Source organism: Rhinolophus sinicus, linkage group LG10 (genome assembly GCF_036562045.2).
Source record: "Rhinolophus sinicus isolate RSC01 linkage group LG10, ASM3656204v1, whole genome shotgun sequence".
Taxonomy (NCBI): Eukaryota; Metazoa; Chordata; class Mammalia; order Chiroptera; family Rhinolophidae; genus Rhinolophus; species Rhinolophus sinicus.
In genome coordinates, this window is record NC_133759.1 from 89527515 (window position 1) to 89543714 (window position 16200).

A 16200-nucleotide genomic window follows, 5' to 3' on the forward strand; every position below is an offset into this window, starting at 1 on the left:
GGCTGTGCCCGGCCCAAGGTCACACAGTGAGTTTGTTGATGACCTCGGTGAACCTGTAAGCTGAAGCAAGACCAGAGGGTCAGAAGTGGGGCGAAGGTGTCTCAGAGGCTGACCAACCTGTTTCCCACCTCCCTCCCCTGGAGCAGATCAGCATCTTCATGACGCACCTGTCCAACTATGGGAATGACCGCCTGGGCCTGTACACCTTCAAGCACCTGGTGCGCTTTCTGCACTCCTGGACCAACCTCCGGCTGCAGACACTGCCCCCTGTTCAGCTGGCCCAGAAGTACTTCCAGATCTTCTCTGAGGAGAAGGACCCACTCTGGCAGGTGGGTGGGTGAAATGGGGGCCTGGAGGCCTCGTTGCAGGGATGGAATGCCCACGGCTCACAGGCGCACGCTCCAGACATGGGCTCAGGGTCTCAGCCCTCATGCCCTCTGAGTCTCTCGAGTGGAAACTCAGGTTCACACTTGCTGACCAGTGTGGGCACACTCGCTTGTTCTCGTGTGCACATGTGTACACACCTCCCTCCCAGACCTGCAGGCATGTACTCTCATACATAGCCTCTGTTAAAACCTCAGTACAGAACTGTTAAGTGAACGTGGTGTAGATGAAGTGTAGAAAGCAGCTGCCTGGACTGGTTACCCTCAGAGAGCCTTTATGCCCTTCTCATTCCAGCAGGCCCTGAGCCATGGGGAAGGGGGCTAATGGGAGAGTTTTGGGGAACAGTTCTTAGGGAAGTTTGCCACTGGGGCTGTCAGAAACTAGAAGCAGAAGCTGGAATTGATGGCAATCTCATAGTTTAAACCAGAGGTCCACAAACCATGGCTTGTGGGCCAAATCTGGCCTGCAGTTTGTTTTTGTAAATAAAGTTTTATTGAAGCCCAGCCATGCTCATTCTTGTATGGACTGTCTGCGGCTGTTTTCAAGCTGCAACAACAGAGTTAAGTAGTTGCGACAGAAACCGGAGAGTACCCATGCCTAAAATATTTACTAAAAATTTCAAAAGATTTACTAAACTTTACAGAAAAAGTTTTCTGACCCTCTGGTTCAGACACAGCCCAGCCAGTTAATTTCAACAAGCACTCGTGAGCTCCTGTTACGGGCCAGGCCCTGGGCTATTTTGCTAGGATTGACCAGAAATGGCCCCTGCCTGCCAGCGCCCAGTGTCCCGAGATGGGGATGTGACAAGGACACATACAGTAAAGTCTGTCAGTCAGGGCTATAAGAGCCACATATCAATGTGCAACGGGAGTCCACTCCCTGGGTTCTTGGGCCCCCCTAACATCCTGTCCACTGTTGTTTTAGGACCCTTGTGAGGACAAACGCCACAAAGACATCTGGTCCAAGGAGAAGACATGTGACCGCTTCCCAAAGCTCCTCATCATTGGTCCCCAGAAAACAGGCAGGTCTTTCCACTCTTGACCAGCCTCCCCCAACCCCTGCTGTCTTAGCCACAGAATTCTGGGGACACCTTACCCTGGTCCCACTCCCTAATAATCTGCCCCCTCTTTCCCAGGAACTAGAAATGAAGTTGGGGTGAACATGAGTTGCCTATCAGTGTGGAAATGGGAACTGGGTGGAGGGTGGGAATGGAATTCTTCATTCTGTCCTGAACCATAGCCTCGGGGAGCTCTCCCTGTGTTCTCCTGGGAGCCTCCGAGTCGAGGCAGAGAAGCCCAGATCAGCTACTCTGCAAGTTTGAGCAGTGCCAGGCAAAAAGAGGACTACGATCAATTAGTCTTGTCTGCCAGACGTGCAGGAAAGAGCAGTGATGAGATGATTGCTAAGTATTTGCCATCCACAGTCTACAAGGCACTAATGGGTACTCCCATTTTATAGCAAAAAACTCGAGGCGCAGAGAAGTTAAATGACTTCCTCTAACACATTCAGTTAGGAAATGGCAGATCTAGGTCTGGAACCCTGGTCTGAGTAACCCTAAAACTTACACTCTTACACACCAAACTCTATGGTCTCCTTCCCTGCTGGGACCTGTCATGGTGTATCAACCATGGACTCACACGAAAGAAAGGAATGAACTCTCTGAAGGAGGAGGGGGTATGAGTGAGGGAAGGGCACCCAGAAGAAGAGGCAGATTTCTTAGCCTTTCAAGAATTTCGCATAAACAGACTGGAGGGTCTGGAGCTCCATTTTCTCTGAGCTCCTCCCGAGTGTCAGAGAGGACAGAGGCCCAAAGCTAGAGGGGCCCAGCAGAAACCATCGAGCTCTAGGACTTTCAGGTGACAGTAATCAGTTGGATGTAGCTGCTGGAGTACAGTGGGAAGAAGGATTCTGAGGCTAAGGCCTTATTTAGTGGGGAAGAATGCTGTGATGGATTAGTGATGTCTGCAATGGGTACAGGAGTTGGGTGCTCACATGCCTGCCACGTATTTCCTTCATTGTATAGATGTGGAAACTACGTCCCAGAGAAGGGAAGGGACTTTCCAGGATCTCGCAGTGAGAAATGGGAGCTAGGATCAGAAGCTAGGATTTTAGGCTCCATCTTTATGTTGGGGGCTGGGCCCTAGTCTCAGCCGCCTTCTGTCTCCATAGGTACGACGGCCCTCTACCTGTTCCTGGGCATGCATCCGGACCTCAGCAGCAACTACCCCAGCTCAGAAACCTTTGAGGAGATCCAGTTTTTTAACGGCCACAACTATCACAAAGGCATCGACTGGTGAGTGGACCTTTCTGTCCACAGCGGGACAGCAAGGCTGTCATAGAGCCTGCCCAAGAGAAGGTCTGCTGTGGCCACAGCAGGAAGCAGCTGGCGCTTGCTGACATGCAGCTAAAGTTCCTGTAAACAGGGACAAAGTGCAGTGACCCTGGAGTCATGGTGTTGGAGCCTTGTCACAGATGGGACACTCGATGAGGAAGCCCTTTGCCCCTTTGCATTATTGCCCCGGTTCAGAGGCTGCCCCTCCCTTGGTTGCACAGAAACATCCTGATTCCCAGAGGAGGACAGGGATTCACCAGAGGTCCTGAGAGCGAGGGACAGAGTAGGGGCTAAAATCCAAGTCTTCTGACCCAAGAGCTGGCTCTCCCTACTGTGTTTTGCTGACAAAGGAGCAGGAGATCTTCTTTGGGCCCTTCAGAGGCAGCTAGCTTTCAAGGAGTCGCCTGGGGAGGTGGTTTACATTGTAGCTTCCCACCAGAACCTGTCACCAGAGGTTACCTCGGGATGTGGGGGGTCGCATGGGGATGATTTTATGCTCCGATTTTTCAATTTGCATCATTCTCTACTGCTTTCTTACATATTAGGCATTTTTCTGTGTGTATTTTTTTTTCTCTCTCTCTGTCTCTGTCTCTCTCTCTCTCTCTTTAATAGACTGAAAGCATAGACTTGATTGGAAGTCTTTTTTTTTTTAATTGGGGAATATTGGGGAACAGTGTGTTTCTCCAGGGCCCATCAGCCCAAGTCGTTGTCCTTCAATTTTGTTGTGGAGGGTGCAGCTCAGCTCCAAGTCCAGTTGGAGTTTTCAATCTTTAGTTGAAGGGGCACAGCCCACCATCCCATGTGGGACTTAAACCTGCAACCTTGTTGTTGAGAGCTCATGCTCTAACCAACTGAGCCATCCAGCCGCCCCTGCGGAAGCTCAGCGGCGGCTTGTTATCTTCAATTTCATTGTGGAGGGCGCAGCTCACTGGCCCAGGTGGTAATCGAACCGGCAACTCTTGTTCAGAGCTCGCACTCTAACCAACTGAGCCATCTGGCTGCCCCTCTCTCTCTCTTTTGTCTGTCTATTGTCTCTCTGTCTGTCTGCCTATCTACCTACCTTCCTCCCTCCTTTTCTGTCTGTCTATCTATATCTCTATTATGTCCACCACCTCTTATCTAAAACCCATTGTAGCCAGATGTATTATGGGAAGTCAGCATTTTTCAGATTGTAGAGAGGTAATGTATTGTGACACCATATATTTAGCAACATCTTCAGCAGGGTCTGGGGCAGCACCCCATTAGCAAATACATCAATATGTCTGTAGCAAAGTATGTGAATATTTACACTAAGTAAAATTCCTAAGTCAGATTTTGCTGCCAAGTGGCTTTGCTACACACTTAGGGAAAAAAGCTTCTGTCTTCAGAGCTTTCTCAATTTAGGTATTACAATGGATTGTGGATAGATAGATGCATTTTATAAAGAAAATTCAGAAAGATGACAGAGAGAGAGAGAGAGAGAGAGAGAGAGAGAGAGAGAGAGAGAGAAGAAATTCCTCAGCTCCATGCCCAAGATTTTGATTTTGTAGGGAGGTGTAGGGTAGGTGCCCCTGTCTCACAAGCCCCCAAGTGGTTCTGATAAAGGGGCCCCTGGAACCCCCCTGGAGAGCCCCTGTCTCACAGGACAGAGTAGGGATCCTATACCTTAACTAGGGTGGACCTCGTAGGCTTTGGTTCCCACGAACCCCCGAAGTTGTACCTCTATTTTGCATGAGTAGGAGTCCCTGGGGGTAGAGGGGATCTGGTGTGTTATCTGAGGGGTCCTCAATCTAGAAGTGGTCCCAAAGGACTGGTTTGGATGGTCCCCCCGTGGGATATGGGAGGTTCGTGTCGAAAGCTGTCTCAGATTGCCCCCTAGAGGCAGTGAGAATTAGAGCCTGGTGAGTTTCACACTGGGAGCATTGGTTTAGGATAGATAGAAAGACATGCCCCCCAAGTCTTCACACCCGTAAGTCTTCAGATCCTCCTGACCCCCAGGTCTCCCATGAAAAAGGATGAATTCTAAAAAGGGCGTCTGCGAAGTGGCTATTTGTGTAGAATCCTTGCCAGAAGCAAGTCCTTATTTGTCTGGGACTGATCTGCTGCGCTTGCTTTCAGAAGTTCTACCCCCAGCAACCCTTGCCCTCTCATGCTGCATCCCTCAGGCCCCTTCCTCAGGAATCTTGTCTGTGAGCCTCCTCTCTGGGTTTCCTGCAGGTACATGGAGTTCTTCCCCATCCCCTCCAACACCACCTCCGACTTCTACTTTGAAAAAAGCGCCAACTACTTTGATTCAGAAGTGGCGCCCCGGCGAGCAGCTGCCCTGTTGCCTAAGGCCAAGGTCCTAACCATCCTCATCAACCCAGCGGACCGGGCCTATTCCTGGTACCAGGTGAGCTGGGCTGGGGCAGGGCCTCGGGGGCGCGGGGCTCTATCTACCACTCGGCTACTCAACCATTCATTCCACAGATATCTACTAAACACCTACTATGTGCCAGCCCCAAGCTAGGCTCCTGGGATGGTAGGTAAGAATAGAGGCCCACCTCTATAGCACTTCTAGCCTGGTGGGGAGACAGGCAAAAGTCCATGGTGAATCCCAGCCAACAGTTCCTTGCCCACCCTCCTAGCTTTGCCTGGGGTCCTGCCACTCATTCTGACATCAGTGAGTGGTGGAGGCTGGTTCCACTTGGACAAAGCTTGCATTTAGTGGACAGTGGTCTGGGCTGACACTGACTCTGGTGATGGGCGGCGGGGGTGGGAATTCAGAGAAGGACAAGACATAAGCCCTGCCATTCTTAGGGGAGCACGCAAAGCCTGATGAGAAGGAAGTTGCCTGGACTGTATCCATGCCACACAGTGTATGGCTCCCAGTCCCTACTGGGCTAAGTAAGAACTAGAACTTTCTTTAATTTCAATGACCTGGCAGTGTCTTCTAAGCACCCTTCTCCTGGGCTTGCAGGAATGCTTAGGCTGAGGTCTTTCAGGGGGTTTCTTCCCCTGCCTGCCACGTGCTGGGGTGTTGGGGATACCTGGCCTACTGGCTAGTCCAGGAAGGCCTGGTCAGGCCACTTTTGACAGCTCCCTGACACCCTATGAACCTGTTCACTGGGGTGCTGTCTCCCCCCTGGGGCCTCATTGTATCCACAGTGCTGGCCGGGGGCCGGGTACAGACCCCCTTTGCTCTCTTCTCCCAAGACCTCTCCCCTCCCTGAGCTGTATGTGATCCTTAGTGGGAATATGGAGGCTGGTGAGTGTTACCCCATGGTCGGCAGGTTCCTGAGCTCTGGACTGTGGGCATTCTGCGGATGCCGACAGCCCATGGCATTATGTTAGGTGATTCAAACCTGGGGTTTTCCCCTTTCCAATTCTTTCCCAGTCCTGTTCTAGTTTGCTTGGGCCGCCGTAACCAGGTGGCTTCTACAACAGACTTGTATTTCTCACAGTTCTGGAGGCTAGAAGGGCAGGCTCAAGCTGCTGTCAGTACAGTTCCTGGTGAGAGTGCTTCCTGGTGTTCAGACAATTGCCTTTTCACTGTGTCCTCACATGGCAGAGAGACAGCGAGAGAGAGCCAGTGTACTCTCTGGTGTCTCTTCTTAGAAGGACGCTAATCCCATCACACGGCCCTACTCTCATGACCTCACCTAAACCTCATTACCTCCCCAAGACCCCATCTCAAATGTCATCGCATTGCGGGGGATAGGGCTTCAACATGTGAATTTGCAACACAGACTGGCACTTACTCATTTGGGGAGGGCATTCTCAGTGCACTTGCATTGGCTTCTGAATGCATGGGATTATCAGCCATTGACAATATTTTTCCTGAAATTATAGTTAAGTCATAATCTAATGCTGAGAAACCCTTGTGGGAATTGGGGCTGTTCATTATTGGTTTACAGCACCTTCTGATTTCTGTAAAGGAGAAATTCTTAATTTGACATAATGACACTTAAGTCCTTTCTAACACTGCTAAACTGGTTTCTTTTTTTTTCTTTTTCTTTTTTTTAATTTATTGGGGTGACAATTGTTAGTAAAATTACATAGATTTCAGGTGTACAATTCTGTATTACATCATCTATAAATCCCATTGTGTGTTCACCACCCAGAGTCAGTTCTCCTTCCATCACCATATATTTGACTAAACTCTGTTTTCAACAAAGAGAGCGCAAGCTTTGGGTTCAGGCCTGTAGCAAACGTTTGTCTCTGGCTGGCGTTTGAGAACATTGTTTTATTTGTATTTATGAACAATTACCTTCTATATGTGACAACTATTCTAGTTTTCCATTTATGGAGGTGATAGTTTCATTTTGAAATAAATTTATGTGAAATAAGAAAGAGGGGTCAATGTACAGAAAAGTAGGTTGACATTGGCACATACACTCTTATAAAGCACCAAACCCTACGGTTTGTGGATATTACAGAAATCACAGAGATGGTGTGAGGATGACCAACATTTGGAAACGCTGATCTTGCCCAACTAACATCTTGCAAGATGGGGAACCTAGGCTCAGAGGGGCCAGTGACTTCCCTGAGGTGAGACGATAATGTGAGACAGAGCCAGGACTCCTTATTTCAGCCCAGGGCTTTCTGGCCACCTCATGGCTGCTGTCCCACAAAAGCGTCTTCCTTTGTGCCCTCCGAGTGACATGCTGACCCTCTCCCCTTGCCCGCAGCACCAGCGAGCCCATGACGACCCAGTGGCCCTGAAGTACACCTTCCACGAGGTGATCACAGCTGGGCCTGATGCTTCCTTGAAGCTGCGTGCTCTCCAGAATCGCTGCCTGGTTCCAGGCTGGTACGCCATCCACATTGAGCACTGGCTCAGCGCCTTTCACGCCAACCAGGTAGCTACCTGTCCCTGACCCTTTGGAGGGCAATTGCAGTACTGCCTTGCTGCAGTTAGCAAAGAGGCTCAAAGTCTCTTTCACTAGTCACGGGGCTGGAAATGCTGTCGCTGGAGAGTTAGGCCTTTGAAGTCTTCAAAGGTTTCAATCTAATTTATTCCAGGGTTGATGTGTGAGAATTCCCCAAGCCCTTGTCTCATCACAACAGGCTCTGTGTCCCTAAGGGGACCCAGAAAGCTCTTGGGTAGGACCCTGCAAAGGGGTGGTGGTGGAGGGAGAGCTTGGCTGGAGAGATAGGCAGCGCCAGACTGCACAAGGAGTTTTAGGAAAACTTTGAAGATTTAGGCAGGAGAGTGACCAGAAGGCTGGGGAGAGGCCAGAGAGGGATGTTGTTGAGGTAGGAGGATTAGGCAGGGTTTGGTGACAGCTTGAACTCTAGGAAAGGATGACAGCAGTCAGGGGAAGCTGGCAGAGAGCAGGCAGTTAGGCAGCAGAGGGCTGAGATTTGAGGTCACCTACCGTTCAAAAGTGCAGGAGGAAGCAGATTCCACAGAGTGCAGGGACCCCCCTTTGTCACTTGGCTGCTGACCAAGAAGACGGGGGACTGCTTGCCACTGGAGTGAAAACAGGTTCAGACCACCCTTCTCTCTTTTCTTTTTTCCCAGATTCTAGTCTTGGATGGCAAATTGCTGCGAACAGAACCTGCCAAAGTGATGGACACAGTGCAAAAATTCCTTGGGGTGACCAACACCATCGACTACCACAAAACCTTGGCGTGAGTGTCGTATTGGCCTTTCAAGAGGGGGATTTTCTGAGCAGGCACCTGGGCCAAAAAGCCAAAGTCTTGGATGATTATAGGAGAGACATGGGCTAATTAGCATCAGCAAGTGTGAGAAAGTATGCATGTCCCTGATGGCAGTTTAGCAGAAAAGCTAATATTAATATGACTTGAGTCATATTTATAAAGGTATCAACTGAAGAAAAAGGGAGATGATGAATCTGTTCTACTCTGGTCAGTCCCACTCCTGGAGTGCTTGTTTTCAGTCTGGGCTGAATACTTTCGGAGTGTTTTATTTTAAAGTAAGTTAAACCAACAGTGAGAAGCCCCAATTCCCACAAGGGTTTCTTAGCATTAGATTATGACTTAACTATAATTTCAGGAAAAATATTGTCAATGGCTGATAATCCCATGCATTCAGAAGCCAATGCAAGTGCACTGAGAATGCCCTCCCCAAATGAGTAAGTGCCAGCCTGTGCTGCAGCAACTTAGGGCTGGGGAAAGGCTGTCTCCCAGGGCTATGTCACAGCCAAGTGACACAGTCAGCTCAAGAGAAGGAAGAATAAGGCCCGCTTTCCTGACTACCTTCTTAGGAAAGTCTTGCAGCAAGAATGGTTCCTTCTCACTGTCTTGGCAGTTGAAGGTGGACAAGGGAATTCAGTCCTTCACTTGGAGGCAGAAAAGAGCAGCAGCTGAGGGTGTGGGCTGTGGCATCAGAGATGCCTAGGTTAGGAGCCCAGAGCCATGACTTCTTTGGCCGTGTGACCTTGGACAAATGTCTTAACTCCTTCAAGCCTCCCTTTCCTCATCTGGAAGTTGGGGAGAAAGGTAATGATTCCTACCTCCCGAGGGTCACTGTGTTGAATGAAAGCACGCATGTGGCTCTCTTAGCTCAGAGCCTGGCATGTACTAATGCTCTCTAAACAGTAGCTGCTGTCATCGTCATCATCTATGCCTACCTGTGGCCCATTCAGACACCCGTTTCCCTCACCTGCCAAATGTGAATTCTGTTTTCCTACCATTCTCATGCCCAATAGTCCCCTAAGGGTTCCTGATCTGGGGCTGAATTCTGATGCCAACATTCTTCCCTTCCCCATGACAGCTTCAAATCTCATCGCCCAAAAATGCCCTTGAAGGCCCAGCATGATTTTGAATCCCAAAAGCAGTTCTCTGTCATTTCTGAAAGTTACTCCAAAGCACAAAACTTTCCAGTGATTGACATGCTTAAGTGCAACTGCAGATACTGCATTTCTTAATAAAAATACAATGTATTAAAAACCAAAAGAACTTCACTAAACTTCCCCCCCCAATTGGGTTCTTGGGTAAAAAAAAAAAAAAAAAAAAAAAAAAAATTTGTTGCTCACCCCTGAGTTGGAGAATGCTCAGAAGAGGTTCCTGGAACCATGAAGGCGGGAAGTGTCATGGATTGCCTTAGGAACTGGGGCTGCCAGCCAGGAGAAGACGTGGCTCAGGGCATGTGAACCTCCCACTGCTGGGAAGAAGGGGCAGGCGGGTCTAGGGGAGGCCAGGGACAAAACATGGGCCAACACATGCAAATATCAGCCCACGCCGTCTGTGTGTTCCAGAGTGTGCATAGGGGAGAGGATTCTGTAGTCCCCTAGGCTCTGCCATTCCTGGGGTCTGTGAACCCTGCCTTAAAGTGAGAAGGAAGTGGGCTGGGCCAGCTCCCACCCACAGGCTTTCCCCACCTCCACAGGTTTGATCCAAAGAAAGGATTTTGGTGCCAACTGCTCGAAGGAGGAAAAACCAAGTGTCTGGGCAAAAGCAAAGGCCGAAAATACCCAGAGATGGACTTGGATGTAAGTGGTGGCCATGCTGCCTGTGGCAGCTGGATAAATTATCCCTGTACTAGAGGCAAGCTTCTCTCACCTGTACCTTACACCCAGCACATTAGTGACCTTGGTACTTTTTGGACAGTGTTCTTAAGAGGAGGCCATGTGGGCTGGGATATGGTGAGTCAGAACTGACTCAGTCAAATGAGTATTCATTACCCTCTACTGAGGGCTGAATGCTGGGGGGCTTTGAGGATGAATCAGACTTGTTCTTTGCCTTCAAGCAACTCCTAGTCTAGGAGGGAAATGAGTCACACACACACCAATAAGGAGAATATAAGGCAGGAAGTGCTTCGTGTAGTAGGAAAAGTGTGCACCCAAGTGCCATGGGAATTGAGAACAAGAAGATGCCACTTGAAGCTGGGAGAGGAAAACAGGTTTCCCAAAGTAGGGGAGAGGTCTCTGGAGTTGGGCCTGGAAGGATGGGGCATATTTGCAAGAGAGAAGGGCGTGTACAGAGTATATAGGGTAAGGGTCACACACTGACTTTTATTACGTTTGCCTTTTCCCGTTCACTCTGGTTTTGATTAATTCTCTCTCTTTTCTGTCTATCACAAGAATTTTGACCTTGTGTGCTGTATTTTGGTACTCTTACTATGTAGGAGCTTTCTTTTGGAGGCTACCATTTTGAAGAAGACTGTGAATAAATTATAGGCCTATGGGATGGTGCCAACAGAATGGTGGTTTTAAAGAGGAGGGGTCACTCTTGAGTCAGCCCATCACCAAGATCTGAGCTTTCCTTCCTGTTACAGTCCCGTGTCTTCCTGAAGAACTATTATCGGGATCACAACATCGAGCTTTCCAAGCTGCTGTACAAGATGGGCCAGACACTGCCCACCTGGCTGCGGGAGGATCTCCAGAACACCAGGTAGCCGTGGCCACCACAGCCAGACTGAACGTTTGTGACGGCAGGGATGTCCCGCCACACGCTGAGCCAGGCTGACCTGCAGAATGGGGAGCTGGGCCCGGGCTGGCCAAGCACTTATGAGCAATACTCTGCCGAGGCCCAGGCAGAGCCAGGAGAAGAGCCCAGGCAAGCCCACAAGCGCCTCAGAGCACCCAATGCTGCTGGGTCTGTGGCCTCTAGGACCTCCCTAACCACCCGAGGTTCATTCCGTTCACAGCCTTTCATGGGGAGGCCACTTCCTGTTGGTGGAAGGCCACTTCCTGGTAGGAGAGAGTCCATGAGACTCTTTTCTGTCCCTCACTGTGTTCTACCAACCATACCCTCTCCTTCATCCCATCACTCCCTGCCCCAGCAGGGTATCCCCTCAGTATTAGCTGCCATATTTTCCCTGTCCTCCAGACAATGAGGGAGAAGTGCCCAGCTGGACCTTTTGCCAAACCAGGGAGAGAGACTGGATGCTTCCCTGACTATTTCGAGCCAGGCCCTTCAGAGGGGTCAGCTGGGTACCCAGAGTTGGTTACTAGGCTGGATGTGAGGGTGGCGCCTCGAGAGAGCGCTGAACTTTCACACATTCTGGTTAATACCTTCACATCTCACCTTCCCTTTTTGGGGAAAGAATCGCTGGGTCCTACCGTGTCCCCCCAGGCCTGAAGGCCTCCTCCAGGGCCCTGGGGCACTGTCATGCCATTTGGACCTGGAGACCCAGGCCTCAATCCCACCCCCTTTTTTCACCCTGGGATATGACATGTGTGGTGTTTCCTGTGGTAAAAGACTGAGGTGGTTCAGGAGTCTGCCAGTATACATGTTCCCATGTACATACATTGTCCCCATGCCCACCCGGCCTTGGCCCCTGGCAGACACTGGGCAGAGCTGATGAGACTGCCATCTGCGGCTTTGCCCCAGCGACCTGTGGCCGAGGGTTCCTAGAGACCCCCTTAACCTCCCCAATACTAAGCTAAAGTATTTTAATATTTTGTTTTTTTCTTGGTGCCAGAGTTTATACCCTGGGTGCTGGGGTCGCACTGTGTTATATATATATATATACATATATATATATAATTTGTATATATATATTATATTTTTTTTGGTTGGGTTTGTTTTTAATTCAGTCATACAAAATAGTGGCAAGCCCCAGTCCCAAAGGGTGTCCCATCTACGTGCATGAAAAAATGAGATGGAAGGGAGGGGGCAGGCATGTTTTTGTGTGTCTGGGCCTCGAGGAGACAGAATGAAGGTGCCCTGGGAGAGGTCTCTGTTCCCTCTCCCAAGTGCCATGGCTGTCCTGGGGCTGCCCTCGGTGAACTGAGGTGGTAAGATCAGGGAAGGGAAGACCTCCTCTCCAGGAAATCTGGCTTCGTGAAGCGCAGTGACTCTGGAGGAATTTTGGCCAAAGGAAACAGACGGGCTGGGGTGAGCGACCTGGGCCAAAGCCTGGCCTGTTCCCCTCCCCTCACTTGGTGCTAGGTGGGGAGCTGCCCTGGGAGCAGGAGGCCCTGCAGACACTGGGTCTCTGGGCTATTTTCTGGTTGGGGTCTGCTCCTACCCTCCTTTTAACAATGTGAAGTGACTAAGCTGGGGCACTCTCCCCAGCCCCTCCCACTGCCAGTTCAGCTTTGAATTGACACCCAGGAAGTTCTTTCTGGAGAGCTTTGTCTTATTCAGAAGACTCTAGCATCTTGGGGCTGGACGGGTTCTCTGATGGGTATGGAAATAGATCTAGAAAGGAGAGGTGGACTCCTTGGCCCATGTCACAGAGCTGGTTGGGAGTAGGGCCGAGATTGAACTTGGGGCTCCTGATACTGAGTCCAGTGCTCTTCTTCCAATGCCACACTGCCTCTGAACCCCTCCTTGGAACCCTACTCTGTGCCAGGCTCCTGTCCCTCCCTCAGTCACACCCTTGGTCATTCCAGGACATGGGGACAAACCACTCCTTCCCAGCCAGGGTGCCTTTGAGTCGTCTCAGTTCCAGACCTGTATTGTCATCCCTCTCTTGCTCTCTCCACCACGAAAAGTCCTTCCCAGGCTGCAGAGTCTGGGTCTGTCTTAGCTCTGAACTGATTCCCTTTTCCCAACTTCTTCACTGGGATGGAGAAGATGTTGGCTACTCAACAGGACCAGCTACATATGGTTTCATTGTCTACCCAGAGAAACATTCCCATCATACTTTTCATCGGGGCCTTTGAGCCTGGGAGCACTGGGCCTTGTGAGCCCTGCAGGAGATGAAGAACAGAGTGTCTGAGGACAGGGTGGCATGCCTGCTTGTATGGTCCATGGAACCAGACTCCCAGAGTGGGGCAGTAACTTCCCTCGTGCAAGTCCCAGGCCTCACGTCCCATCTGTCAGCAAAGGGCTCGGGCTCTGAGAACTGTGATGCACCCACATTCTGAAATCTACCTTCTGGGCCTGGGTGCCGACTCCCGCCTCTTGGAGTTCTGAATGCCTGGTGGGATGGCAGCTCCACTTCTCTGTGCCTCTGGCCTGAGGAAGGAGCAGGCAGATGTGAGACCCTGTGGGAGCAGAGGAGATTCGGGATTTTGTCCAGGCCCTTCTGGTAGGCTGGGGACTTGACCTGCCACATGCTCTAATTCTGGTCACTGCTATTACTTCCCTTCCTGCTAATGAATTTCTTGAGGACACTCGTGAGAAGAAAAAATCAGAGGTCAGTGGGTACAGTAGCATCAACTTCTTCCATGTTCACTAATGTACTAAGCCTTTGCACCACCCGCACCACCACCCCGTAAAAAAGAGTGAGACATAGCCTAAATCATGTCGATGGCTCCACCATCTATTCTGCTGTGCCCTCCACGAGCCTTTGCCCCATAGGGTGGGAGCAGGTGGGAGGTCAGCTGAAGCTGCCTCAGTCACTTGGGGGTCTATGGTGTGGGCATCTTGTGCTGGGTGAGAGTCTGAAGTTTAAAGCTAGGCCTTTTCCGAGCCCTAAGTAGCAGCAGCCAGTGCCTCTGGGGCCCAGCCAGGGAGCAAGCGGTCTGTCCCCAGCAGCAGAAAACTGCTGGGCTGACCCACAGAGCGTGGCAGTCCATGTGGAACTGACCTCATGGGTTTTTGAGTGGAGAGAGCAAGTGAAAAATGGTTTTATGAACACCACTACCCACCATCTAGATTTAAAATGAACATTTTTACCACATTTGGTTTTTTTCTCTCTCAACGTAGATTGTTTTTTTTAATTAGTTTCAAAACAATGTAATAGTTAGACATTTATCATTTATACCCCTCACAAAGTGATAACCTCCCTCCCCCAATAGATGTTTTTCCTGAACTACCTTAAAAGTAAAAATAATGAGACTTCACCCCAAAATGCAGCCTGCATCTGCTAAGAGGCCATCTCCTACGTAGTGGCCCAGTATCATACTGGAGACAACAGTAATTTTCTAACATCTGCTCTCCAATCCACATTCCGATTTCCCCCCAAGTAACTTATACCTGGTTTTGGAAGTTGAATCCAATCAAAGCGCACACATTGCATTATGTTATCTGTGTTTTTAAATTTCTTTGCTGAAAAATCTTCCGTCTGCTCGCTTTGATTTTTTAAATGGCATTATTTCTGAGGCCAGTTGGCCTGCTGTCTTAGAGAAGTCCCATGTTCTAGATTTGTCTGTTTTCTCCTGGTATCATAGGAGAAGTTCCTCTAGGCCCTGTATTGTCAAGAATAATTTAGGCTGTATGGACTAACTTCCTCTTTTGTGCTGACTTGACAACTTTCCTCTAGCCTAAGGTGCCCCTCTACTGTCACCTGTATCAAGTGCCAAACCAGCAGAGGGGCTAGCTGGAGCTCCAGGAGCTCAGAGGTGGGCAATGGAAGGAGCCCTGCAGCTGGGCCTGGGAGGAAGGGCTGGGCCTCTAGGAGGAAGAGGCTGCATGCATGGAGGCCGGACCAAACAGTGTTGGGCCTGTTGGAACTGAGACGTCTCTGGCTCAAAAGAGCCTGTGCTGCTCCATTTGATCCTGGTAATGGATCATAGAGCACCAAACAGCCTCTCTCTCTCTCTCTCTCTCTCTCTCTCTCTCTCTGTTGTGGTCTCTGGGTCTTCACTTCCTGGAGGCCCATGGTCTGTGCACTGGAGCAGAGCCAGGCCCCTGGAATGTACCAGGGAAGGGCCTAGCTGGGGAACTAGCTTCCCCCAAGTTGTGGTGTAAGAAGAGCACTGGGCTGGAGGCAGGAGATAGGAAATTTCATCCCAACTGGGTATATTTAGTAGCTGTGTGACAGTTTTCTTCCTAGGGCCTCAATTTCCCCATTTATAGAATGAGCAGGTGGGGCTACAGCAGGGGTTTTCAAATGTCGAAAAAGGAAGTAAGTCTGCTCTAGTTAAAGTGAGGATGGAAAACCCAGGCATGCCCTCATCCTCACTTTCCAGTGCTAGCCCTGGGTGGCTGACCCCCAGACTTACTCTTGCCAGCTCAGATGGCTGGAGATTTTTTTGGCTCCCACAAGGGACAGGCATGGGTTTTGTGTGTGGTCAATGTCAAGGGCCTGGGGAGACTGGCTGTGTTTTGCCCTAATAAGTCCATCCCTCCCTCTCCTTCCTCTCTGTGGCCCTTGAGGAGAATGAGGGAGGAAAGGGTTTTCTATGACTGTGCTAGCTTTTATTATCAGCAAGAGGGCTCCTTTTATAATTTGTGCATGAAATTCATGTCATTTCCTAGGAAGAAAGGAGGGCTGACTGGAGAGGGTGGGGGGCAAGTTGGGGGAGCAGGCAGAGGTTTCCTTCCCTTGTGGGGGTGGGGAGAGGTGTGGAGAGGGGGTACTACCCAGCTCACCTGATCAGGGCTCTCGAACCAGCCGTTTTGGGTTGTGTTAAAAGTGGGAACCTTCCTCCATTAATGTACAATCTCGAACTAACTACTAATAAAGTGGGGTTCTGTTTGTACACATTGGTCATGTCTGTCTGTCTGACCTTCCAGCAAGGCATGCAGGGGAGGGTAGTGATATGGACATTTGCATGCATAACCACTCTGGCCACTTCCTCCTCCTGCCACCCCCCCAACCCCCCACCCCACACACAGTGACTTGGTAAAATCAAAGGTCATTTCCATTGGCTTGTAAACTGAAGCTTTTCTAGATAGCAGAGGCCTGTTTCAGGGCAGGAAGAGGCCTGTCTCAGATG

General features: G+C 50.2%; 1 protein-coding gene across 5 annotated transcripts in view; it reads left to right on the forward strand.

The window, feature by feature from the left end:
• Positions 1-15963, forward strand: part of NDST1 (N-deacetylase and N-sulfotransferase 1) — a 59057-nt gene extending 43094 nt beyond the window's left edge. For all 5 annotated transcript variants that reach the window (XM_019734326.2, XM_019734328.2, XM_019734329.2 and 2 more), the window contains 8 exons: positions 147-329; positions 1309-1405; positions 2554-2677; positions 4913-5087; positions 7366-7536; positions 8202-8311; positions 10032-10134; positions 10920-15963. In XM_019734326.2, the coding sequence (XP_019589885.2) occupies positions 147-329; positions 1309-1405; positions 2554-2677; positions 4913-5087; positions 7366-7536; positions 8202-8311; positions 10032-10134; positions 10920-11039 (1083 nt within the window). In that variant the 3' untranslated portion in view covers positions 11040-15963. The remainder of the gene's footprint in view (positions 1-146; positions 330-1308; positions 1406-2553; positions 2678-4912; positions 5088-7365; positions 7537-8201; positions 8312-10031; positions 10135-10919) is intronic.
• Positions 15964-16200: the final 237 nt, after the last annotated feature.